The 24,105-nt window shown below is 54.0% G+C and overlaps 1 protein-coding gene and 1 long non-coding RNA gene across 2 annotated transcripts in view; both read right to left on the bottom strand.

Moving 5' to 3' along the window:
- Positions 1–13,500, bottom strand: part of LOC104557545 (uncharacterized) — a 29,324-nt gene extending 15,824 nt beyond the window's left edge. The window contains exons 1-6 of the mRNA XM_062018847.1: positions 13,389–13,500; positions 10,303–10,485; positions 9,176–9,421; positions 6,641–6,928; positions 6,220–6,317; positions 5,813–6,005 (exon numbers count right to left, since the gene is read on the bottom strand). Coding sequence (XP_061874831.1) covers positions 5,813–6,005; positions 6,220–6,317; positions 6,641–6,928; positions 9,176–9,421; positions 10,303–10,485; positions 13,389–13,500 — 1,120 coding nt within the window. The remainder of the gene's footprint in view (positions 1–5,812; positions 6,006–6,219; positions 6,318–6,640; positions 6,929–9,175; positions 9,422–10,302; positions 10,486–13,388) is intronic.
- LOC133628949 (uncharacterized) lies at positions 3,685–4,548 on the bottom strand. Its single transcript, XR_009820922.1, has 3 exons — positions 4,498–4,548; positions 3,846–3,917; positions 3,685–3,716 (listed from the first exon to the last, which is right to left on the bottom strand). It is a non-coding gene; the product is annotated as an uncharacterized LOC133628949 (long non-coding RNA).
- Positions 13,501–24,105: the final 10,605 nt, after the last annotated feature.

The raw sequence follows: 24,105 nt of genomic DNA, 5'->3' as shown, positions 1-24,105 counted from the left end.
GAGGGAGGGAAGCTGAGAGGCTGGAACTGGTGCCTTCAGTGCTCTTGGAGGGGATCATGAGGACTCTGGACAGGGATGAATGTCAGACAATATGTGGACTACTGTTGCTCAAGGCAACTTTCCCCACGGAGGGAAAGCTGAGGTGTCTGTAGCTCCCAGCATCTCTGCAGTCCAATAGATGCAGCTCTTAGGAAGACCTTTGCTGCTCTGCCTAGACCTCAGGAGAAAGTTTTGTGTTCCCTGACATGGTAGTGACACAGAGCTCTGGGACACCAGACAGAGTAACTCTCCTACAGCACATCGCCAGGAGGGAGTTGGGGGGGAAAAGAACCACACGTTGCTTCATAGAATCATAGAATCATTATGGTTGGAAAAGGCCATTAAGATCGAGTCCAACTGCTGACCTCCCACTGCCAGGCTCATCACTAAACTAAGCCTGAGAGTTGGGCAGAGAGGAACCTCATGAGGTTCAACAAGGACTACTGCAGAGTCCTGTATCTGGGAAGGAACAACCCCACGCACCAGGACAGGCTGAGGATTGACCTGCTGAAGAGAGACTTGGGTGTCCTGATTGATAGTAAGCTAACCATGAGCCAGCAATCTGCCCTCATAGCCAAGAAGGCCAATGGCATCCTGGGATATATCAAAAAGAGTGTGGCCAGTAGTCGAGGGAGGTTCTGCTCCTCTGCCCTGCTGAGGCCTCATCTGGAGTCCTGTGTCCAGTTCTGGGCTCCCCAGCTCAAGAGGGACAGGGAAGTGCTGGAGAGAGTCCAGCACAGGGCCACCAAGATGATCAGGGGTATGGAACGTCTTTCATATGAGGAAAGGCTGCAGGAACTGGGGCTGTTTAGTCTGGAGAAGATTGAGGAGGGATCTTATTAACATTTATAAATATCTAAAGGGTGGGTGTGAGGAGGTTGGGACATCCATTTTTTCTATAGTAGCTAGCAGCGGGACAAGGGGTAATGGGATGAAGCTGGAACACAAAAAGTTCCATTTAAACATAAGTAAAAACTATTTCACTGTTCAGGTGAGGGACCCCTGGCACAGGCTGCCCAGGGAGGGTGTGAAGACTCCTTCTCTGGAGTACTTCAAGACCCACCTGGACATTTTCCTATGTGACCTTATCTAGATTGACCTGCTTCTGCAGCGGGGTTGGACTGGATGATCTCTAAAGGTCCCTTCCAACCCCTACCATTCTATCATTTTATGAATCTGTGATCATCAAGTCCAACCAATAACCTCACACTGCGCAGCACACCACTAAATCATTTTCCTCAGCACCTCATCTATGTGTCTTTTAAGTATCCCAAGGTATGGTGACTCCACCATAAGGCTCAGACCATCTTTTGAACAGCCACAAAGATGTACAGACATGCTGGTGAACAAGCCACCTAGCTTCAGGCTTTGCTCCCAAACAACCCTGACCGCAGAAGGCAAGAGATACCAGAGCCAGAAGCTGTGTCCCACGGACACACAGCCGCGACCTCCCCCATGCACAGACACCCAACTGCTCTCCATGCACAGGCCCATCCAGCTGGAAAAGCAGCAGCAAGCACCCTTTTGCTCTGCTCTTAGCAGGCACAGCTTCCCTCAGGTGTACCTGACAACAGGATGTGTACATGAAGTGCTTGCCCTGCTCCCTGAAGATCCTTCTCCTGGTTCATGAGGCACGTGTTCATGCCTGATTGGTGCATGCATCCTCCTGGGAACGGCTGGCAAACTGACTCTATGCACAGCGTGGCGCATTCCCAAGCATCCAGCCCATTCCTGTCCCACACCACAGCATAGCCCCTGCCCCCAGGGTCTCTCAGAGATGGCAGACACCCCAGCCAACGCAGCCCTCTGGGACTCCAGCCCAGGGCTGCAGGAAGTAAAGGTGCACATCAAAGTTGCAGAACAAGCACCGGAGAAACCTCTCCAGCAAAGCAGAGGAAATGCTTCATACCTCCTTCCCAGGGCACTTCTTGGACCTTGGGATCAGGTTCTTCCTGGCTCTGTGCTGTCAGCAGAGATGCAAGGACCAGGAGAAACCTCAGAGCCAGCAGCTGCAGGGCCATGCCAGTGTGCAGTCCCCAGGCAGGACCGAAATCGCAGCTGCACTCGCTGCCTCTGAGCCCAGGCATCTGCAGCTGAGTGCAAGACTTGCAATCACAGGAAGGAAACCAGTTTGTTGGAAACCCCATGAGACACAGGAGGCTTCCTCTTTGGGGACTCAACCTCCCACCAGTGTCAGTGCCACTGCCTCCAGCTGCCTTTCCTCCACAGGGGCACACAGGCTCGGATACTCAGCAGAAGAACGCCTGTCGCCAAAGTCCCAGATGTTCCCCCAGAACCTCCCTAGTTACCAGAGTGCCGTCAAGAAGCGTTGCTCTGATTTCTGAGGCAGTAGCTGTGTTCCTCACAATGACACCTTATGGGCTTTCGAGTTCTGATGAGTCACTGCACTTCCCCTCAATGATCCCTCTCTGCCCAGTAGGCACTGAGAGAAGCTCCACCAAGTATAGAAGTCGCTCCAATGAAGGTCCATGGGAAGGAGATGCTTTAGCCCCAGGCACTAATTGCAGGCATCACACTGATGGTCAAACAGCTCTTATGAACGACAGTCAAAACATGACTTTGCTGGCGCCTGCAAGCCATCCCAGGGTAAAAAAAACCCACAAAGGCTGGAGAAGAGAGTGATCCGTTGTCCCATCTTCCAGACTTGTGCTCCTCACCAAAGAAAGCCATCAGGCTGTCCAACCTCCAGGCTGCACCAGGCACCAGCATCCCTCACTGCCAAAGAGGCCGTGGCTGCTGTAGGCTGTGCCAGGGAAACTGAGGCAGCCGACATCCAGCAGATCCCAAAGGCTGCAGGGTGGGGATTTCCCCATGGGGAGAAGGGCCAGAGGCTCTTCACAGAATGGGAGATGGGCACCAGCACCCACAGAGGGGGTCACAGACCGACACAAGGGTCCAGCTAGGCCTAGTTGACACCGTGCTACCTGTAGCATGGGGGGAGAAAATGCAGCAACCCAAAGCATTGCTCTGGGAGCTCGGGGCTTCTCAGAGGTCTGTCCCCAGGACCCTGCTCGGGGCTGGAAAAGCCTGCTCCACGTTCCTCCATGTAAATTCACAGGAAAAGGATTTGGACATACAAAACAGGGAAGAAGCAGGACAAGGTGGGAGCTGTCATGGGGCAGGCAGCCCCTGCAAACCAGAACAATTTATTGGTTGTTTGAACACAGCAGCACAGCTGCGAGGGCAGCGTGGTCAGGCCAGACTCAAGCAGAAGTCAGGGAAGAGATGGTTGTGGGACACAGAGAGCAGAAAGGAAAGAGGGACTGGGACCAGAGAGCTGCTTTGGTCTCAGAGGACACTTGCAGGCACCATGATGTGGATGAGCTGGCTTTGCCAGACGACTACTGGAACGCATTCTTGCTGGCATAAGCAGGCTGTCTCGGGCCTTGGGCTGTTCCTGCTCTGTGACAGAGGGTGCTGGAGCTTGCTGAGGGAGCCAGTTTGTCAGGGAGCAATAACCCAGCAAGACCTATATGAGGCCCTGCTGCCAGTGGTGGAGAACTAGGCCTCAGGAAGGGGCTATGGGAACTGCCATCAACACTGAGACTCAGACATCCACTTCATCTTCTAATCTCCCTTGTTGCTCTGACCATCTCCTGAGGATTCGAGGAAAGGCAACATCTTGGGCAATGGATCTCCATCCTGGCCACCTTTACCTGTGGAGACCAAGGGCAATCAGGACAGTGGCTGCTGCATGTCCGTGGCAGCATGGGCAGGTCACACAATCAACACTTCCACTCTCCACACTCTCCCTGGGAACGCAGGTGGGGCAACCCACATCCTACCTGCATCTTCCTCTGTCCGAAGAGCCTCCTTGATCACACAGTAATTATCCAAGTTCTCATAGGGCTGGAGTTCTGGAAGGGTGACAGAAAGAGCTTGAGAGACCCAAGGATGTGGGAGAAGGAACAAGATAGACCCAGGCAGGCAGCAACACTGGGGGCTGCAGGGCATCCTAGAACACACTAGAACCCAGCAAAGCAGGGCTGGGTAAGCATGAGAAGCTGCTCCCTACCCTCTCTGACTGCAGCCAAGAGCCAACTCGAAAAAGCTCCCAGCAGAGTATCATAGAATCATACAATCATAGAATCATAGAATCAGAGGATGGTAGGAGTTGGAAGGGACCTTTAGAGATCATCCAGTCCAACCCGCTTGCATAAGCAGGTTCACCTAGATCAGGTCGCATAGGAACATGTCCAGGTGGGTCTTGAAGACCTCCAAGGAAGGAGCCTCCACAACCCCTCTGGGCAGCCTTTTCCACTGCTGCCTCACCCTCACAGTGAGAGAATGTGGACAATGCTGCTCTGACAATTCAGCCAGAGCCAGCTGAGCTGCTTGCAGACAAGAGCCAGGAAGGCAACAGTCTCTCCTCAAATAGACCTTCTTCACTCAAAGCTCCAAAGCCATCCCCACAGGTGTCTGTGATGGGGACCCTACCTGTGTAGTGGTCTTCCTCAGCTTTGCTGGGCAAGGCCTTCCTTCTCCTGGGAAGACAAAGGGCAGTCCTGTGTCAGAGGAGCCACTGGCCTGGACCAGGGCATGGCTAAACCCAGCAGCAGAGGCATTCTGCAGGAGGGTTCTGCACACCTTCCCTTTGGGAGTCTCATGTGCACCTCAGGGGGACAGCAGTGGTGGCAGCAACAGCAAGAAGGGATGTAGCCCCTGAACACACAGAGTCCCTGCCCCAGCCCCAAAGAAGGTGCCCATGAGTGGTAGACCTACAGCTGAGCCATACTGAGATCGGCAGGTTGCATCCTAAGCACCCAGATAAGGGTGGGAGAAGCTGGGGGAATCCCCTCTCCATCCCAGGCATCCCACAGCACAGCATAGCCTGAGGGAAAACAGCGATTCCTAATCTCCTGCCTACTCACCTGGACACCACAAACCACAGGATCCCAGCAGACAGGAGCACCAGCACCACCACCACCACCACAATGACTGCCGACCCAGGCCATGAGCCCGATGACTGTCCTGCAACTGACACAGCAACAGACACGAGTGCCACAGCCCAGGCCACACACCAGCATGGCTGCAGGCACAGGCAGCGAGGTACAACCTTCCCCTGCCCTCACGCCTGTAGGCAGGGAGCAGGAGGTGGGCTGTGCACACCCTTGCCTGAGCTCAGATGCAAGCAGCAAGCCCCCACACAGCTTTCCAGGCACACACAGCAAGGGCTCGGGCAGTGTGGAGCACAGCTCTCTCTCCTCAACCGCCTCCTCTGCACACAATCTGCATGCCTGAGAGTCCAGACGTTGTGGTCCTGGTGGCCACAGGCACAGGCAAGGAGGCACAGCCTTCACTGACTTCAGTTTTGCTGGGCAGGGCTAGGGGAGAGACACTTTGGAGCACACCCACCTGCCTCATCTCCTGTAGAGAACCAGAGGGTTTGTGAGCTCTCCCAAGCAGGCCATGCTCAGCAACAGGACTCAAAGACCCAGGCACAGAAGCCTCAGTGAGTCACCCGTGCACCTGTATGCAGTGATGGATGTCGTCTCTAGTGGAAGACTGAGGGGCCAGCTCTGCTCTCACAGACACCAACAGGGACTAAAGCGATGCAGCTGCCCTGGGGACCAGGCGATGCACTCCCTGGACACAGCACTCACACAGCCCCACAGGCCCCACTGCTGAACTGGGCTCCAAGGGTCCCCGTGCTCTGTCTCCCTCTTGACAGCTGCACACAAAGCTTTAGAAGCTGCTCCAGCCTCAGCACTCGCTCCCAGGGTGGCCCCCTCCTCCAAACCCAAACCATTACCCGAGACGTAGCTCTGAAACTCCAGCAGTGACCCAGCCCCAGCACCAGCTGCTGTAAGGCCCTGCACTGTCACCATGTATTTGCTGCCAGGTGTCTGAAGAGGTGGCATGTACTGAGTCACAGTGTGGTTCAACAACACCTGCTTGAATTCAAGGAAGCTGCCGTCGCGTACTCTCCAGGCCGTGATGTTCAGCTAGAGAAAGAACAGAGTTGGTAGGAACAGCACAGGGCAGCTCTGCAGAGAGGGACCTCTGCTGATGGCTGGGTCCAGAAGAGAACCTGACCCCACCAGAAAAATGACAGCAGGGTAGAGCTAGCGAGCCTTGGCCAAGGAGGGCTCGCACCTCTCCACAGGCTGCCTGCAGAGAGCTGCCTGGCAAGGGGAAGGCCCCATGGTCCCCTGGTACCTGGTATCCGATGATGTCCCCATTGCAGGAGGACAGCGCCTTCCATTTGAGGGACCCCGTGCTGGGATCCAGCCACAGCTGCTCTGGTTTGTCTGGCACTGGAAGCACAGGAGGACAGGGTCCTGTATGAGGCTGCTGAGGGGCTGCTGTTCCCAGCACAGGCTGCAGGCAGCTCCTGGCACAGGGAACAGGGCCCAGAAGGACCTCTCAAACAGGGTTTATGCCCCACAAAGGCTGCTTGTACTACAGTAGTGGAAACAGCAACAGTGTGGTGAGAAGGAGATTGAGGAAGGGATGTCCTGTGCTCCAGAGCAATGCACAGTCCCCTCCCCAGAACCCCACAGGCTCCAAGCAGCCCCATGCCAGGACCATCACTGCAGGACTGGATGACAGTTGTGTTTCAATGTAGGTGGGCACATACCTGTTTCCTTTGTCCTAAGGAGCCGCGTGTACAGGATCGTGCTGGGAGGCAGCAAGATGTTGATACTGTAGACAGTGAAGGGCTGCAGAGAGGAACAGGTGAATGTTCCTTCCTGGCCTTGGAGCATCTCTGTTTCCTTCACTTCCTCAGCCTCACAAGCAGAGGATGAATCTTCCAGACGGCACTTGGCCCAAACGTTGTGGCAGGCATCAGGTAGCCTGCAGATCCAGTTCAGTTTGATGCTGGTGCTGGAAATCTGCAAGGACCCAGGGACAACCTGGAGGACCTCTGTGAAACATTGCAAGAGGGTCAAACCTTTCCCTTCTGCTCCCAGCCTTGCCACCATCCTCCATCACCCCTACCATTCCCTCCCAAGCCTGTCCCCACCACAGTATAGACAAAGCCATCCCACCTTCACACAGACTACACTCAGGCACTGCCTGCACCTCCCTCTGGCCCTAGACTATTCTCAGGGGCTCTCCGGGTGCTGCAGTGATTGTGAGAGGGTAAGAGCAAGTACTTGTGGCCCATCTGCAGCTGCCAGCCCTAGGGCTAGCAACTGATCTGATGACTGGTCCCCTTCAGAGCAGCAATGACTTCTGATGCTGGTCTGACATGCTCTGACCAGCCAGAGCACAGGGCACTGACGCTGTGGGGCACGTACAGCACCACTGTCCCTGCATTGGAAAACGGACCAAGAGCACTGAGACAGTGGCTGGTTTGTTCACTTACCCACACAGGTCAGGTTCCTCTCCATAAGGTGCCAGTGGCCTGTGCCATTCCCCACAAGCCATCTGCTGCGAGAAATCGTGTAGCCTTTCTCTGGGGTCTGCTTTGCACATTTGATCTCCATGGGGGGAGGCCTGTGCCCCTCGGGGCATTTCACCTTCACGACTTCCTCTATGTTGAAGGTATCCCGTTCTTGGTCAAAGATAAATTTGGGGTCCCACAGCGGTTTCTGGCATCTCTCTGCACCAACAAGATGGGAAGCTGTTAGCAGGGCACAGAGTGGCCCTGCAAGGCGTGACAGGGGATAGAGCAGGGGATCTCCTTCCCCGGCTCAGCAACGTGAGGGATGGAGCTCCAGGACACCATACAGAGCTGCACTCCCACACCACATCTTCAGCAAAGGGACGAGGGCAAGCAGGGCCAGGAGGAGATGCAGTTCCAGCGATGAGGGACACTCATGAGGGACAGGTAGTGTGCACAAAGCCAGCACAGAGAGACACCAATAGACCAGCATTTGACAGCGGTGCTCTGTTTGTCCCTCACAGAAGACAACAGCCTGAGCCCTCCTGAGAAGGCTGTAATGCCTGAGCCCAGACGCTGGCTGCTGCAGTGGTGGCGTGCGGCAGGCTGGGACGGCAGACCAGCCCCTCAGAAGGCCAGGCCTTTGTCCTGCCTGCACAGGCTGAGAGGACACAGGGAGCAGCGTCCCGTGATCCCCCAGACCCTGACGCCAGGCTCTGCCTCCCGTGCCACCAACGCCTGGCAGACACACAGCACCATAGCCCCCATCTTCTCTGCACGTGGTCTTGCCAGAAGCTCTCAGGGAGAGCTGTGTCACCCACACAGCTCCTCCATCAGCCTCCCACCACCTGGCAATCACTGTCCACAGCCCGACATGCCAGGCTGCTTCCCTGGCCTGGCAAGGGCAGCTCTGGCCACTGCCCACCACCTGAACCCCAAAGCCCCTTCCTGCAGGGACCCTCGGGGACTGGGGCTGCCACCAGTGCCCTGCCCAGCAAGGCTGCTCTGGAGCCCCAGGGCAAGCACAGGCCAGGCTCAGGGGCTGCCTCAACGCTGCCTTCTGCAGCACTGGCCATTTCCCTGGGCAGGCAGAGAGCCTGAAGCACACGCAGCCTGCCTTCCCCTGCTCCTCTCTTACCAATGCACTCGATGATGAATGGAGGCTTAATGTTGATCCATGTGCCTCTGCTGTCCTTTCCTGTCCAAGCCTGACTGTGGACAAGCTTCCTATTGATGATGGATGGGGATTTTCCTGTACATTTGACATGGGTTAAGGATGGCTGGAAACCCTCAGGGCATCTCAGCACGATTTCCTCATTTTTCTTGTAATTTTCCCGGTCTGGCACCAGCTGGAATCCTCGGCTCCAGTGAGGCTTTTGGCACGTTTCTGGCAGAAGGGAAAGTGTGTGTTAGTTAGGGTGGGAGTCTGCGAGGAGGGGCAGGAGTATGTGGTGGGGTATCAGCAATGCCAAGCAATCCCTCTAGTCTCTGAAGAAAAAGGGAAGGTGGTGAGTCCATCTCATAGGATGTGACCCCTGGGCATGGCTGTTGGGAAGGGACTCTCCTTGTGGGTGTCAGCCGTGGCTGGGGCCTGCCCAGGCAGCTGATAGACAAGGACCTGCCAGAATTCAGTGGAGGAATGGTCTCAGGTATTAAAATCAGGGAGATCTGTGTGACCCAGATCACTCTGGCAGCAGTGCTGGTGGTGGAAGCACAGAGATGAAGAAGTGTGGCAGGACTAGACCGTGGAGCTCGGTAACAGGCACCTCCTGACACCCTGCTTACCAATGCACACTATGTTCCCCTGAACATGGATCCAGGCACCACTGCTGTCCTTCCCCAGCCACACATTTCTGTTTGGAGATCCAGAATAATTTGATGTCTGAGCTTTTCCTGCACACTTGATGTGCGTGAAGGATGGCTGAAAGCCACTGCTGCAGCTCAAAGTCACTTCTTCATTCTTCTTGTAACTGTCACGGGCTGGTGCCATCCGGAGTCTTGGGTCCCACCAAGCCAACCTTTGGCACGTTTCTGTCAGAAGTAAAATGGGTGAGCAGTGTTTCTGGGAGGTGACAAAAGGAGGCTTGAGACAGTTCTCTCCTCCTCGTGACTGACTTCTCACCTTGACACACACAAAAGTCCCTCTACCCTCACTGTGTTCACAGGGACACAGAGATGAACATTAACTCTATCTCCAGAACTCCCACATATCCCCTGTGTTGCATCCAGCCATGGGGTGCTTGAGTCCTCATTCTATTGAACCCCCTTGTGCTCACATGAGCAGGGCAGCTGTGACATCCTCTCACCAAAGACCTCACCCAAGATCCAGAGAAGCTTCCCAGCAAAATATGTCAGGCATCACAAATGTCAAGCCTCAACCTGAAGCATTCCAACTGCTGCTCTTCCCAGCTTCTCAGCTGTAGCTCTCCAGCTGGAACCAGAAGATACTGGCCAGGAAGGATTCCTGCCTTAGAACCTCTCCCCAGGAGCAGAGACCCCCAGCAGCCTCTGGTAAGGTGCTGAGACAACAGCCACAGCACTGCCAGGACGGGGAGGAAAGCTGAGGCATCCCCAGTTCCTGGTCTGACACCCAGCTGGAGCTGAAGCACTGAATCATAGAATATGTCATCACAGAATCATAGAATGGTTTGGGTTGGAAAGGACCCTAAAAATCATCTGGTTCCAAGCCCCTGCCATGAGCAGGGACATCTTCCACCAGACCAGGTTGCTTGGAGCCACATCCACTCTGGCCTGGAACACTGCCAGGGATGATGGGGCAGCCACAGCCTCTCTGGGCAACCTGTGCCAATTCCTCACCACCCTCACGGGGAAGAGCTTCTTCCTAGCATCTCCTGGAGGGTCTGCTGCCAGCTCAGGACCTCAGGGCCAGGGTGACACAGGGCTGTGCTTACCCTTGCAGGTGGCATTCGTGTTCCACAGGGTCCGGGTCCCACTGGAAATGCATCTGATCTGGGTGACCGATGGCACATAGTCCCCAGGACAGCTCAGCTCCACCAAATCATTCAAGGCGTAGCTGCTCCGGTTTGGGGTAAACTGCAGCCTGAGGTCCCAGTTGGAGGGAGCTTTACATCCTCCTGTGTGCAAAGGCCATGAGAGAGAGGACCCTGAGGATCACCAGGCTCCGGCTGCATCCTCAGAGGTGAGGAGACGCCATCCAGAGTGGTGCTGGTCCCTCTCCCTTCAGAGGGTTGGCAGAGATGGCACCTCACAGGATGGGGCCCTGGACCCCTGGAGCATGAACCCTCCCTGCACCCTCTGCACACAGCAGAAGGGTCACTCACAGGGCCCTGGGTACCCTGGAGCTGTGGAGGGACCCCAGCAGCAGAGCCAGCAGCCCCATAGATGCTGCTCTCTCCTGCACCCTCTCCCCCAAAGACAGGGACTGTGGGAGCTCTCCAGACCAAGTGAGTCCCTGCTGCCATTGCACACTCTCCCAGCTTGGCCCCATGAGGCAGCTGCCAGTGCCAGCAGCCTGCCCTTAGACATCTACGTTCACAGCACTGGTCATGCAGCTCACCCTAGCTCCATGCACCCAGCCTTTTTCTGCATGTTTCACCCAAAATTAGCCTGCCTTGTCCTGCCCTGGTAGATGTGTCACCCAGGCTAGCTCACCCAATACAAACCAAGACTGAGGAGAAGCACTGAGGCACAAAGAGGCCTCCTTTAAATCAGGAAGATAACACCTCTCTTCAGCTACACATATCTCTACACGTGCCCACTTCCTGCCATCCAGCACTCATGGGGCTGATCTCGCTTACCCTGGAACAAGAGCATCACCACACTTCCCCTATCTAGTACCAGATTTTCATGCCATCATCTCAACCCTGCACCCAGCCCTCCACTGCTGGGACAGCAGCCACCACCCTCCTTCCTTGGAGACCACATGTGTTGCCCAGATAGGAAACTTCTTCCCCCGCAGCTGGAACCCTCCCAGCACCCTCACAACACACACATTTGACTGCAACATCCCAAAGCCTTGGCAAACATGAAACCTCTGATTCCATCCATGCCTAGATAGGCAACCCCAGCACGTACCTTCCCCCTTTTCATCACCAAACCCCCCTGAAGCAGCACAGATGTCCTCACGCTCCCGCCCCAGGGTGACATCCAGGATCCTTCCCACTCCAGCAGAGACTGGGGTACTTGCCCAGCACCAAATGTTTGTCCAGGGACACCAGCCAGTGGGGAGGAAATCCCTCTCTTGCAGGAAAATTAATCATGCTTCAAAGAGCAAATTTACAGCTGCAGGGAGGAATGTTTTTTTCCCTATTGATACTTGTCAAGAAACAGGTCCCAAAGGCTGGCTGTCCCAGAGATGCTCTACAATCTGAACAGGGTAGACAGAAACACCCTTAGACAGAGGGAGAATGGAGGATGCAGTAAGAGCACAGCCTGGCTCAGTCAGGAGGCTGAGGATGACCTGCAGTGCAAGAGGACACAGTGACAAGCAGGTTACACTCCTAACGGAGCAGAAATCAACAAGAAGAGCTGGTGAGGAAACAGCTGCAAGGCCAAGGCACAAGAGAGGACATAACAAGTGAGAGCAATGAGAGCACAAGGCTGTCTCCAGGGGCAGAAGAAGGTGAGCAAAAACTGGGCCGTGAGCACTGTCAGCAAGTAACTTGAGCCTTTGTCGCCTAGGCTTGGTCTAGAAAATGGGTTGTTCAGGTGTGGCTATCCTTGAACAGCAAAGACACAAACAGAATGTGAATAAGGCACATGCCTGTGGTAGACATGACTCTTCAATGATACACAAAGAGCATCAACTGCAGCAAAAGCCTTTAGAGGGGCTTGTCTTGGCATCAGGGCTTTCCTCTCAGTGCAGGCGGAGGCAAGCTCTGCCTCTGTCTGCAGCTCTACCAGGTAATCCGTAATCCAGACTCTTAATATAAGCCTCCTTCAGTGCTGCAGCACAATAGAGAATAACAGCCAGAACATTGGTTTGGTTCCCCACACTTCATTTCAGGCACAGATACAAGAAATCTCCTCCAGCCACTCAGAGCCAACGCCTTTACTCAGCCTGTCACATCCTCCTCCAGCTGGGAGTCCCCAGGCCAAGGAGGGGTGACTGTCAACAGGGCTTCTCAGGGATGGGCTGTGGGGAGAAAGGTGGAGGAGCTGAATGGAGGGGAACAGGCTCCATCCTGCCCTGGATAGTTGAGCGCTGCTCATTGCTGTAAGGGCAGCATCCCTCCAGCCACCAGTGATGGGTAACATGACTCATGACCCAACCGATGACTTGGAAAGCCACTTCTGCTGCAATTCCCCTGCAAAGAGAATGACTTACACTGCAGCCCCTTCAAGCCCCTGCTGCAAAGAGCACTGCTTCTGCTGTGCCCTATGGGGACCTCAACAGGTACCAGTAACCGCAGAGCACAGCACACAGCCCACGCTTTCCACAGAACAGGCAAGCAGAGACACAGAAGGTACTTCTAGCCCACCTGGCACAGAGAAAGAACAGAACAACGCTTTAAAATAACAGTCCCACCAAACTAGAGCTCTCGTGAACCCAGGGGCTACAGGAGGGAGCAGAAATTCCAACTAATGCAGGGATTCATCTCAGGGCTCCCCTGTCTTTGCCAAACACCACCATTGCCGTTACCTGTGACAGGGATGCTGCACAGATTGCCCCAGAGGGATTGCCACTGCTGTCCCGATTGCCCAGGATTCATCTGTTCACCATGCAACAAAGAACTGGCCACCTTCTGCTCCCAGGGACGCTCTCACTCCTCAGAGGGACTTTGCAGCTCCTGCTGTCCCAGAGGCTTTCCCAGCACACTGAGGCTTTCTGCCTTCCATCCCCAAACAGAGATTCACCCCACCACAACCCAACAGATGCCCAAGTGTCTCAGGACTGGTGCAGCCACCAGTTTCAGCTCTCCCCAACACAGATAAATTGGGGTAAAACCATCCAGCAAACGTGCAGGGAGGAGCAGCAAAACCATTTCTGTAAGAGAGAGGCGCAACACACTCTTACCTGCTTCCTTGGCTTCCCCCTGGTTCTTGGGACTAGGGCCCTTCTGTCCCCATGCAAGCAGCCCAAGGACAAGGACCATGAGAAAGGCCAGAGCTAGCCCTCGTGGGGCCATGTGGGCACAAAGTCCCCGGGAAGGACTCTGAGCTGCTTGGGAAAGGTGTCTGTGTAACCCAGCACAGGAGAGGTGCAGATACAGAAATGAAACAGGCACGTAGGGAAATTATATGTGGTGTAAGAAGCTTCCTCTTTGGAAAGGAAACATCTTGCTGGCCACAGGGCTGCTCCTTGCTCATCTGCCTACAGGCAGCAGGTCCAGACTTGATGAGGTCTCTTGGGCTCAGACAAGCCTTTTTGCTGGCTACCTCAGCCTTCCACAGCCCCTCTCCCACAAATGCCCCCAAAAGCCTTCTCAGGTGTGCCTCACTTCTGTCTCCCTCCAGATCCAGTAGCGGCTGTTGTGGAAAACACTCCTGGTTCACTTGCCAAAGCCCATCCCAGGGTGCTGTAATCACAGAATCACACAGAACCACAGAATCTTAAGGGTTGGAAGGGACCTCAAAAGATCATCCAGTTCAACCTCCCTGCCAGAGCAGGACCACCTAGAGTAGGTCACACAAGAATTCGTCTGAGTGAGTTTTGAATATCTCCAAAGAAAGGATTACAGACTACACACATGCATGGCGTCAAGCTTCCATGAGCTTTTCCTGACTCCCTGTGCTGTTGCAGCTCTCCTGGGTAGCTCCTCTTCCAACTCTGTGGTTTCTACAGCCTGTCACTGTTTGCTTGGACAGAAAAGCATAATTGTTCTGTGGTCCAAAACAATGTTCTGGGAATGGGTGATGTCACACAGAGTGCTCTTCAGCTCCTGGCTGGGAACAGTTTGACTAGAGCTCCATGACAAGTCTTTTTCCAGGAACCACCAGCCTCAGCACTAGGGGATAGTGCTTGGTGTTTCTCTCTGCAGCAGCACTGAGGGGTTTCTGGAACCTAGGTCTCTTTGAAGATCCATTCAGGAACATCAGGTCCCTCTGTCTCACATAGAGCTGTTGTGAAATTAATGGGATAAAGTCTTCTAGCAAGCTTACAGCAACAGGAGCAGCAGTACTAAGTCATGTCTTCCCTATTTTCTTGATGGTTCCCCAGGCTTTTTTTGTCCATATGCAGACAACAAAGGTGCAAGCACCTTGGACAACAGCTACAGCCAGCACTCACTGGGTGATGTCTTCATAAAATCCAAGTGTTAGATGTAGACACTCTCACTGCCTCTCTTTGCCATACAAAAGAAGCAAGACCAGTGAAAGAAGCAGCCATGTTTCAAAAATGCACACTTAGTGCAAGAGGATTCCTATTGCAGCTGATGTGAGTAGGTCCTTCTCTTTCCCTCTATCCTGAAATGCCCTAGCAACCTGTGCTCAGCCTCTTCTTCTGCATGAATTCAATGGGTTTTGACATTTGTTGTCTTGTTGTGTAGCATGCATTAGAAAAATGCTGATGAGATACTGAAAGTCAGCACATTCAGCCACGTGCCCAGCGCTTAACATGGTCCAACAGCAGAGCTGCTAGGATGCCTGACTTCACCGGGAACCACGCAGCAAGCAGAGTTCAAATGAGAGAAGGTTTCCAGGGACTGTCAAGTCACACTGCAGCTCATGATTCCAAACTCAGCATGGCATGATGGACGGGAGGTGATGAGCTCCAGCCCCATGAGGCCCCCTCACTGAGCATCCAAGAGCACATCACGTGTGAGCTGCACACACTGTGTGCGCTGCTCCAGCCCTCGCAGCACAACTCACACAGACACCTCAACACATCTTAAAGGCTCTCTAATACAGATTTCCTGCTGAAGCAGGCAGCAGACGTGCACATTTTTACACATGATGAAGCCAGATAGACACACACTTTCCCCTCAATGGGGCTGGGCTCCCAAGGTGGCCAATTTGATTGCTGTAAACATGATTGATGGGCTGAAGGGCCAGTTCAACCATCAATAAACCAACAGGAGTCGGACCTTTTAGATTGAAGTAAGAAAAAACCTGAACTACCTAGAGAAGAACAGTGAAGGCTCAAAACTCTCCACAAAACCACAAAGGGAGAAGTAGCTGTGGCTTTTGAGGATCAGGTTTTGTGGAAAGCATGTTCACCACTTTCCCCTACAGTAACGTCTGTTCCTGTGACAGACCTCACAAATAACAGAACTGTACTTGGGGTTTATCCCTCTCCATACCCCACAACAGTCTTAGAGGGAGGCTGGTGTGGGGCATATCTATAGATCACCAGACATGGCCATGGTGGGGTTCGGGTTGAGGCCAGGCTGGGGTGTCACCCTGCAGGTGGGACGGATGAAGATCAAGTCCAGGGAGGGTAATCCAGTCAGAGACAGCCCCAGAATAGCCAGGCAAGGCTCTGCTCACTGTGCAGAACCAGTGCATGAGCCAGCATGATCTAGGGACTGGCTGCACACACGCTGCTGCTGCTGCTGCTTCCTCTTCAGGGTGCAGCATCTGCCTCAGTCAGGGCTGCAGCTTGTGCTGCTAGAGCCCACAAGCTCTCCTGGGAGGGAGATCTGGAAGATGCCCACAGGATCCTTGCTAGACCCCATCCCCAACCCTTGCTGTGGTGTCTGCTTCACCCCTACAGCAATCTTAACGACACCACCAGCCCTGAGCCTTCCTCCACACAAGGATCTTGCAGTGTCATTAGGGGCACAAGGGCAAGTGCACCATGTCACCCTGAACTTAGGAATGCTCTAGCCCCTCCCCCAAGGCAAGGATAAGACCCAGGAATTCTGGTCCCTTACAGCACATCTCTCTCAGAGCTGAGGGGAGAATCCCAGACCCACAGGCAGAAGGAGAGTAAGAGAAAGCCCCATCGTGCTGGGGTGCAGAGGGACAGGGTGACAGCCTGGTCGTGATGGGTTATCACAGTCTGCCTTGCGTTTAGCAAAACATCCGTGCTGGTCTAGGAGAGGAGTGGCCTTGGGGTATCTTTGCTGTGACTCAGTTGGAGCCAGCAGCCCGGGGAAGGAACTCCCTCTTGTGGCACCGGCTACCCCAGGTCCCCATCCCTGATCCCTGCCCTAAGGCAGCTAACAGAGACACCAGATCTGCCCGTGGCCTGGCCTCCCCCAGGACAGATGAGACGAGAGTGGAGATGTGATGGGGAACAGCCTGACGGGGTGCACAAGCCCCAGGAGGAGGTGCCATGGTTCTGGGCAGAGCCCCGGGGACCGAGTAGCATTAGGGACCTCTGCTCTGCAATAGCAACCTCTTTCCAGGGGAGGGAGCAGGGCCTGCAGCTGGGTCTCCACAACGAGCATCTCCCCACCTTTCTGAGTCGGTCTGCACGCCTTCCTGCCATGCCTCTCTCCCCAGAACCACAGATCCAAGCCGAGTAGGAATCTCTGCCCTGGCCCTGCTGCCTTGACACATCTTCCTCGGCAGTGTCAGACAGCCCACAGCCCCCACACACAGCCCGTCTGGCCCCATGCTGTATCCTACACCTACCCCAAATGCACCCCCGTCCCCCTTGGCTCTCAGACTGCAACACTCTCATCTGTCTGTGCACTTACTGACTGCCCAGAAACATATTTTTAGCACATAAAATTGGACATAAGCAGTTTGCAGCTGGGCCAGGGTGGGGTTAGTCTGGAGAGACGTGGGATGCTGCGCTTTGGTTTGAGGAAGATGTGCTCAGAAATGGGGTTTCCAGCTCTAACCTCCAAGCGGTTCCACATCTGCTCCAGCCGATCCTGCTCCCATCCCCCGGGCTGCCTTCAGCACGTTCCACCCTGGTTCTTGGACAGGGAACCTGGCTAAGCCCAAGAAGTGGGGATTGTAAGATTTGGAGCAGTATCTCAGGCCAGACTAGCTTCCCCCTACACCCTGGTGCCGGTAGGTGCTGCTCTCAGGGCAGAGCCTCTGCCCCAAGATCAGTACATCTGCTCTTTCTGCCCATGTGTCATGCCTGTGTTCCCCCTCCTGCCCTATGGCAGGTGTGGCATACTGTGCTTGGGTCTCTTGCTGCCGGGGAGGAGAAGCTCTCTGTCTCCTGGACAAGCCTTTCACCCTGCATCTCCTTCACTGCACAAGCTTGTCTCTGTTGCTCCTGTTCAAACATTCCTCCCAACCCCATGTGCTGGCCTCACACGTCACAGATCTCTTTTATAGGCAGCTGATGGAGTGCATGTGTTTGGTGGAGTCATGAGTCTCTCATTTCATGATCTCTTAAATAAAGGGCTTGACATTTCCCCTTTTCAGTCTCTGCCTGTACAGCTTCCAGAGGAAAGCAAATCCTGAGGAGCCGCCTATGCCACCCAGGGCAGCTGGGAACAGAGAAGTGCCCAAAATATCCTGAGCCCAGAATGAAACAGAGGAATAGAGAAAAAAAAGATAAGCAGCTGTTTCCTCAAAGAAATGGAGCCAGTGGCCTGGGGAAGGGCAGAAGGTGGCACAACTAAGTGATACCAGCTCATCTTCTGAGGGCTGCACAGCCCCATCATCCTGCCTGGCACTGCACCAGTGATGCCATGGAGGAGGTATCACAGGTTTCAGGGAGACCATGAGCTGGCCCAGTTCCTGCCTGACCCATCCCAGGATGTCTGTGTCCTGGGCATGTGGTTGCCTGGAGTTGAATGCTGTGGCTCACCAAAGCAGCTGACCCTCACATATGGGACATTGGAAAACCAAGGTCTGAGCTGGGCTCCTGTGCATGGCATTTAAAAAGCGTGTGGCTCTGCTTGAACCCCCTGGGAGCCTGCTGCCTTCCCTGAGCCTTCAGCCTCTGACCAAGGTGTGTCGTGGTATCACAGCTCCCTACAAAGCCTGGGCAAGTGGAGGAGGAGGTGAGAGGAGGGCACTTGTTTCTGGTGAGTGCAAGTGGTGGGGATGGCACAGTGCCTGGACCCCAGAGAGCAGCTGCCCTTTGTTGTTTAAATATATGCATAAAGTCACATGCATTTCCAGTCCAGGATCAAGCCAAGTGAAAGACACTGACTAAATCTACAGCAGTACCACAACTGACCTGGGAGCTAAGGGAAAGTGCCATCTCATGCTATAATTTCCCATGGGGAATCCCCACTTTGCCTAGACTGTTCCACCCTGGCCATCAGAAATCCCTTGGAGCCCAGGGCCAGAAGACAAGCAGGCTGGGGTGGCAAGTTTCCAGGCAGGGAGAGTGGAAGCTGCTTCACCCCTGACAAAGAGAGCTCACCATTCTCTGGTGAGCACTGGGGAGAAGATATCAGCCTCCCTCTGGGGAGCCTGGCAAGACAATGCTTGCGGTGATCCTTCTTCCTGAGAGATCAGGCTAAGGGCGACCACATGGATGGTCCCAAACATCCTATAAGAAAGAACTCACCATGTGTCACGGTGTGACTTACACCTCAACTGCTGGGCTGGTGGTGACACACTTGGCTCACCCACAGCCTGAAGTACTGGGTCTCTCTGGGCTGTAATTACTGCAGGAGACCAGTTTGCCCAGTGCTGGTGTAATCAGCCACTATAGAGCAAGAGCTCAGCAGGGTGGGGTGACCAGCCACCCATGACACAGGTGGACAGAAATTAGGCCATGGTAATCAAAAGTATTAATATGCTGTGGTGGAATGTAGGTCCCGCCTGGGAACAGAGCTCCAGCATGCAGGGCATAGCAGGATCAAAGCCCTGTCCCATTCATCTCAGTTTTACCCTTTGCTGGCAGAGATCCCAGGTCAAGAAAGCACTACACCGCTTGTCCTGGCTCAAGTATCACTTGCTTCTGCTGTTGCTGGCCTGTGACCATCAGCTTCACATGTCTGCTGAATCGGACCCACTCTCTTTCCTGATTTTTTGCCTGCTATGGGGTACAAGGTGCTGTTTGCAGACATCCCTCTCTTGCTCTGTTGCATTGTAGAGCTATCTCCATGCACAAACACACTATACCTCCTTTCCTTGCCCTTGTCTTCACAGCAGACCCTGGCACACCTTCCCTGTGCCAGACCCATCTGTGCTCACCAGGATGTGGGAAGGCTTTTCAGCCCAGAGCCCATGGAGCATGCAGATGCACTTTCTTGGAGGTCAGGGTGCCCTGACTCATGGGAAAGGGTAAGAGATGAGAAGGGCTGACAGCACTGCTTACAGAGGCTGCTACTACTAATAAGATTTTTCAGCAGCCAGGAGAAGCAATAGAGAGCTGTGACTGAATCAGCTGCAAGCGACTTCCAAACTGAACAGGGCACGGCTGGCTTTCCTAGCCTCACCGGGCCATGCTCAGCCTGCCTCGCCTGGACAGGGCACGGGGACAAGGGAAAGGGCTGGGAAGTGCCCCCAGTCACAGGGAGCTCCAGGTCTTGCTGTTGCACAGAGAACTTTGCAGCTCCTCCAACACCTGGACAGAACGTCACTGCCCACACGTGGCTGTGGCATCGGTGACCTCCTGTCTGCCTGGAAGTGTGATGGATTCACTTGACCCTCTATAACCAAACTCGCAGCACTTTGGCATCAGCTCCGAAAGAGGTAAAGGCGTAAGCTGTGGCCAGGCCAAGAACTCCTCTTGGAAATCCCTGAGAGCAAAGAACAGCAGGCACCAGTACACAGAAAGCAGTGGCCACAAGGAGCCTTGTGCATACCTCTCCCCCTGTTTGCAGTTTGACTACCAGCCAAACATTTTAACCCATAAAAATGACAACCCACATGAGTCTTCTTTGGGCTCTCCCTGTGGGCAGCGTGGCTGCATGGCCACAATCTCCCCGTGGGCTGGGACAGCTCTCAAGATTGCTCCTCAAAGCAATGAGATCAACCAACAAATGATCACGGTGTGAGGCCAATTTGAGTTCTCCTTGCACAGCAACCAGACAGCACACCAGGCAACTCTCCCCTTCAGCAGAGACATGGCTGAGAGATAAGATTAAGAGACAGTAGCTGTTTGGCCTAAATAAGTTTGTTTTCAAGAGAATGAGTTGCTTAGAGTCATAATGTTATGTGGTTTAGTATGCTGTTTGCTTAGCTTCACTTACTTAGCATGAGCAGCCGGATTTGCTGGTGCCTTTGGCCACAAGCTGATAACTTGCACCAAGATTTACTGAATGTGTATCTGCTTAAGCAAAACTGCCTTTAGAGCTAACCCAGACCAGGAGATAAGGAGCCCAGAGCCATTAACAGCAGGTGCAGCTGAACAAGAGAATGGCCTGTCTGGAGACAGAGAAAGGATCCGATGAGGAAAAAGACCCAAATACTGCTATTGTACTGAACTGTCGTGCAAGGGGCAGTTGAATAGTGTGTAAGGGTGTAATTACCCAGGGATTTCACTGTTTGGGTTTCTCCCCCTCCCTCCCAGAGGCACCCAGCTCAAGCTGATCCTGCTCCTGTGCTATAAAATTAGGTATCTATGTATACTTCATTGCCTGAGACTCTGCTCTGGGAAACCACAGGTTGGAACCAGAGCAAGATGCAGAGAGATCCCTTATTGCATCAGATACTGGCTAAGTGAATTGGGAATAAGCATGCTGACACTGTGAAACCTTAGCCAAGAGATATAAAGGATCAACTGTGTCCATCTAATTCTTTAGATAGAAACCATTGACCAAGTCCAGGACTAAGTCTGGATCCATCTGCACTGAGACTCATCTCACAGAAGGAGTCTACAAAGCACGGGGGTCCATTCTGAACACCGTGACTCAACAGAAGGGTCTCCTTTACCTTTCTGCATCTCTGATGCAGGAACATTCTAAATCAATTATAACTTTGTCTTCCCTTATGTGTTTTCCCCTTGCAGTAAGGGATAGAGTGAACCTTGCCATCCATCTCTGTTAAGTCACTTTTGCTAACGCCTTTGATGGTGTTTCTTTAAGCAATCAAAACACTCAGCAGGACCCTAAATGAGGATCTGTGACAGAAGGAGTTCAAGTCCATGTTTCCTCTCAGGAATGTGCCCTGGCCTATGACCTCCCTTGAACCTGTCCTATTTAGCACAGGCCAAAACTGTTTCAGGGAACAAACGGAGCGGTGTGGATGATTATAGGACCATGCTCGAGACAAGGAATTAGTCAGAGTCCTGTAGCCCAAGTGGCCACTGGCTCAAAGTTGGGGATCTCCTAGCTGTACCTACCTCTTGCTCGTTCGTCCGGGAAAATAAGTGGGGCCCCACAGTCTATACCTGGGGGGCAGGAGAGCAGAAGGGACTGGGTGCCTCTCTCTCATCCATGTTGCTGTTTCCAGGGTGAGATGTGCCTTTCACCAACAGATGCTCAGGGCTCACAGGGGAATGATCCTCCCGTCTGATGCATTGCTTTTCCTACAGAAAGTTTTCCTTTCATCATCTCTGGAACGGATGAGCAACTCAAGGCAAGGCTGAGGCTGTTGGTGTGTTAATGCAGGGTCTCTTGGGTGGCTGTGCACATGGGTTTGTTCTGTAGGGTCTTTGACAGGCACTGTGCTGAGCTATTCATGCCCTCACCAGCCTTACCCTCCACACTGCTGTGCTGCTGCTGAGTTCCGCCCTGCAGCAACATCAAGCCATGCAGATAAAAGGGCAGCAATGAACCAGAGGTGAAGGGTCTTCCTCAAACCCACCAGACAAGACCCACTGAGCACTTTCAGCCCTGCTCTCTGGCAGCTGGCACTGTGGGTCACAGGGCTGCTCCCAGCAGCTCAGCCCAGACGGGTCCTGGACCTGCTCTGGTGTGGTCCCACTCAGCCCAGCATTGTAGCCAGATCAGCTTCTTTCTTGGTGTCTCTGCTGTTGGCTTATGCCTCACAGAACCACAAGCACTTCAGGGACGCTGTACTGTGGCTGACGAGTATTACTAATAGCCTGGCAAGAAAGAGGAGATGGAGCAAGGCTGGCACAGCCTCCTGGGATGAACATGGAGCTGCTGAGACCCATTTCTCAGGGCCAGGTCAAAAGGACAAGGAGCAGCTCTGTTAACCTGCTGGGCAGCCTTGGAGGATGGGAACATGGCATATATTGGGAGATAAGCTGTTCAGACTGGTTCAGAAGTAGGATGGGAGGTGAACGCATTTCCCCTACATGTTTGGCAAGGGGCGACCAGCTCCTGGTTATCAGTGAAGCACTCTGCAGTGCTGGTTCACACGGCTGTACTTCTTATCACTGGCGGGTCACAGGTGGTGCAGGTAAGGCCAGAGCTCCCTGTCCCTCCCTTTCAGAACTGGTGGTTGGTTTGTTTTGTTTGTGTTCTCAGTGTTTTCAGATTCACAGGCCACAGGGCTTCCAACGGGCACATGCTCTCCTGGGCTCAGGCTCAGTTCCCTGTCACCCTGTTGTGCAGTCTGGCAGGGGCACCTGGGCTTGTTTAAGGAGAAGCGGAGCAGGGAGCTGAAATCACTGCCCACCACAAAGAGATAGGGATGAGATTGTGCTGCCTCCACAAATGTCACCGAACCAGCACCCAGGCATGAGAAGCATCAGCAGAAGATAACAGGAGGCAGTGAGCAAATGCTGTCAGGTGCTGTGCTGACTCTGCTCATGGAAAATTAATGACACAACAAATATTTGCAGCCCTCTCGCCACAGACAGCCGCGCTTTGGCCTTGCAGATGGAGTGCTGGAGAGGGAACGGGGGGAGCAGCAACGTGCTTGCACAGCAGGGACCTTACCAGTCCCTGCTTGCAGCTGGATGTGGGCTGGTGCAGGCTGCAGCCACGATGCTGGGTGAGGAGCACGCACAGTATGGGCCTGTGCTCCATGCAGCATGCTGGGAAACATAGTCATCACCTGTACTGCCTGCTCTTGGGCACAACCAGGCTGCTCATGAACCCCTGGGGATGACACCTTCTCCCACAAACGCTGGGCTCCACTCATGGATCAGGCCTCCCAATGGCTTGCAACAGACGCTGCCGTGATCCCATCTCCTGTTTCCTAAGGGGCAAACAAGGGAGACGTTTGTTAGGGACCAGCCCTCTCATAAGCAGGAAGCTGGAGAACATGAAGGACACAGGCAGATGTGGAGATCTGCTGGGTAGTGTATGGTAATGTGGTTGTCAGGGGACGGGAGGAGAGAGTACCAAGAGGCTGCACCCACGTTCTGTGAGAAAGCACCAAAGGAGTCAGTCGATGCTCCCTGTCCTGCTCACCTCTGGGTTTGCTCAGCCCCTCCATGCTGGAAAACCCTTCTTCAATGAAGCCTTGTGTCTGCTCTGACAGAGCTGCACACACTCACTCCCTACAGTCATCGCTAGACCCTCCGTGGCAGCAGACATCGATTTTCATGAGTGTTTGCAGAGAAGCCTCAGGGATGGATGGGCTCTCACACATGTGTGCAGAGGGAGAGACTGTTTCTCCAAAGCTGTTTCTCTGAGGCCCTGACAAGGGCAAGCCTTTGGTCAGGGTGGGTTGTTGTTGGCTGATCCCAGTCAGAGCTGAGCTGTAAGGGCTCAGTGCTACAGATGCTGGTGTGGAATAGAGGTGGGAGTGCAGCAAGCACCATGTTTTCTGCGTGGAAATCTCCCTCCATTCCTCACTACCTGGCCACTCCATGACCGTGGTGTACCTAGGTCCTTCCAGGACATCCCCAGCCCTTGCACCTCTCTCATCAGGCCCCCTGGGCTGCTGGAAGCCTCTTTACCCTGCTCTGTGTGGGTGACATACCATTCCCAGCAGGCAGGGTAAAGGTGTTTGTTAATACCTGAGCCTTCTTGCTATGAGAGGGGGAGGGTGCAAAGCCCAGACAGAGAAGGGCAAAGAGGACAAAGCCCCTCCTCCTTGCCCCTCAGCAGCTCCACAAGAGA

Source organism: Colius striatus, chromosome Z (genome assembly GCF_028858725.1).
Source record: "Colius striatus isolate bColStr4 chromosome Z, bColStr4.1.hap1, whole genome shotgun sequence".
NCBI classification, from domain to species: Eukaryota; Metazoa; Chordata; class Aves; order Coliiformes; family Coliidae; genus Colius; species Colius striatus.
This window is presented reverse-complemented; position numbering and strand designations above follow the sequence as displayed.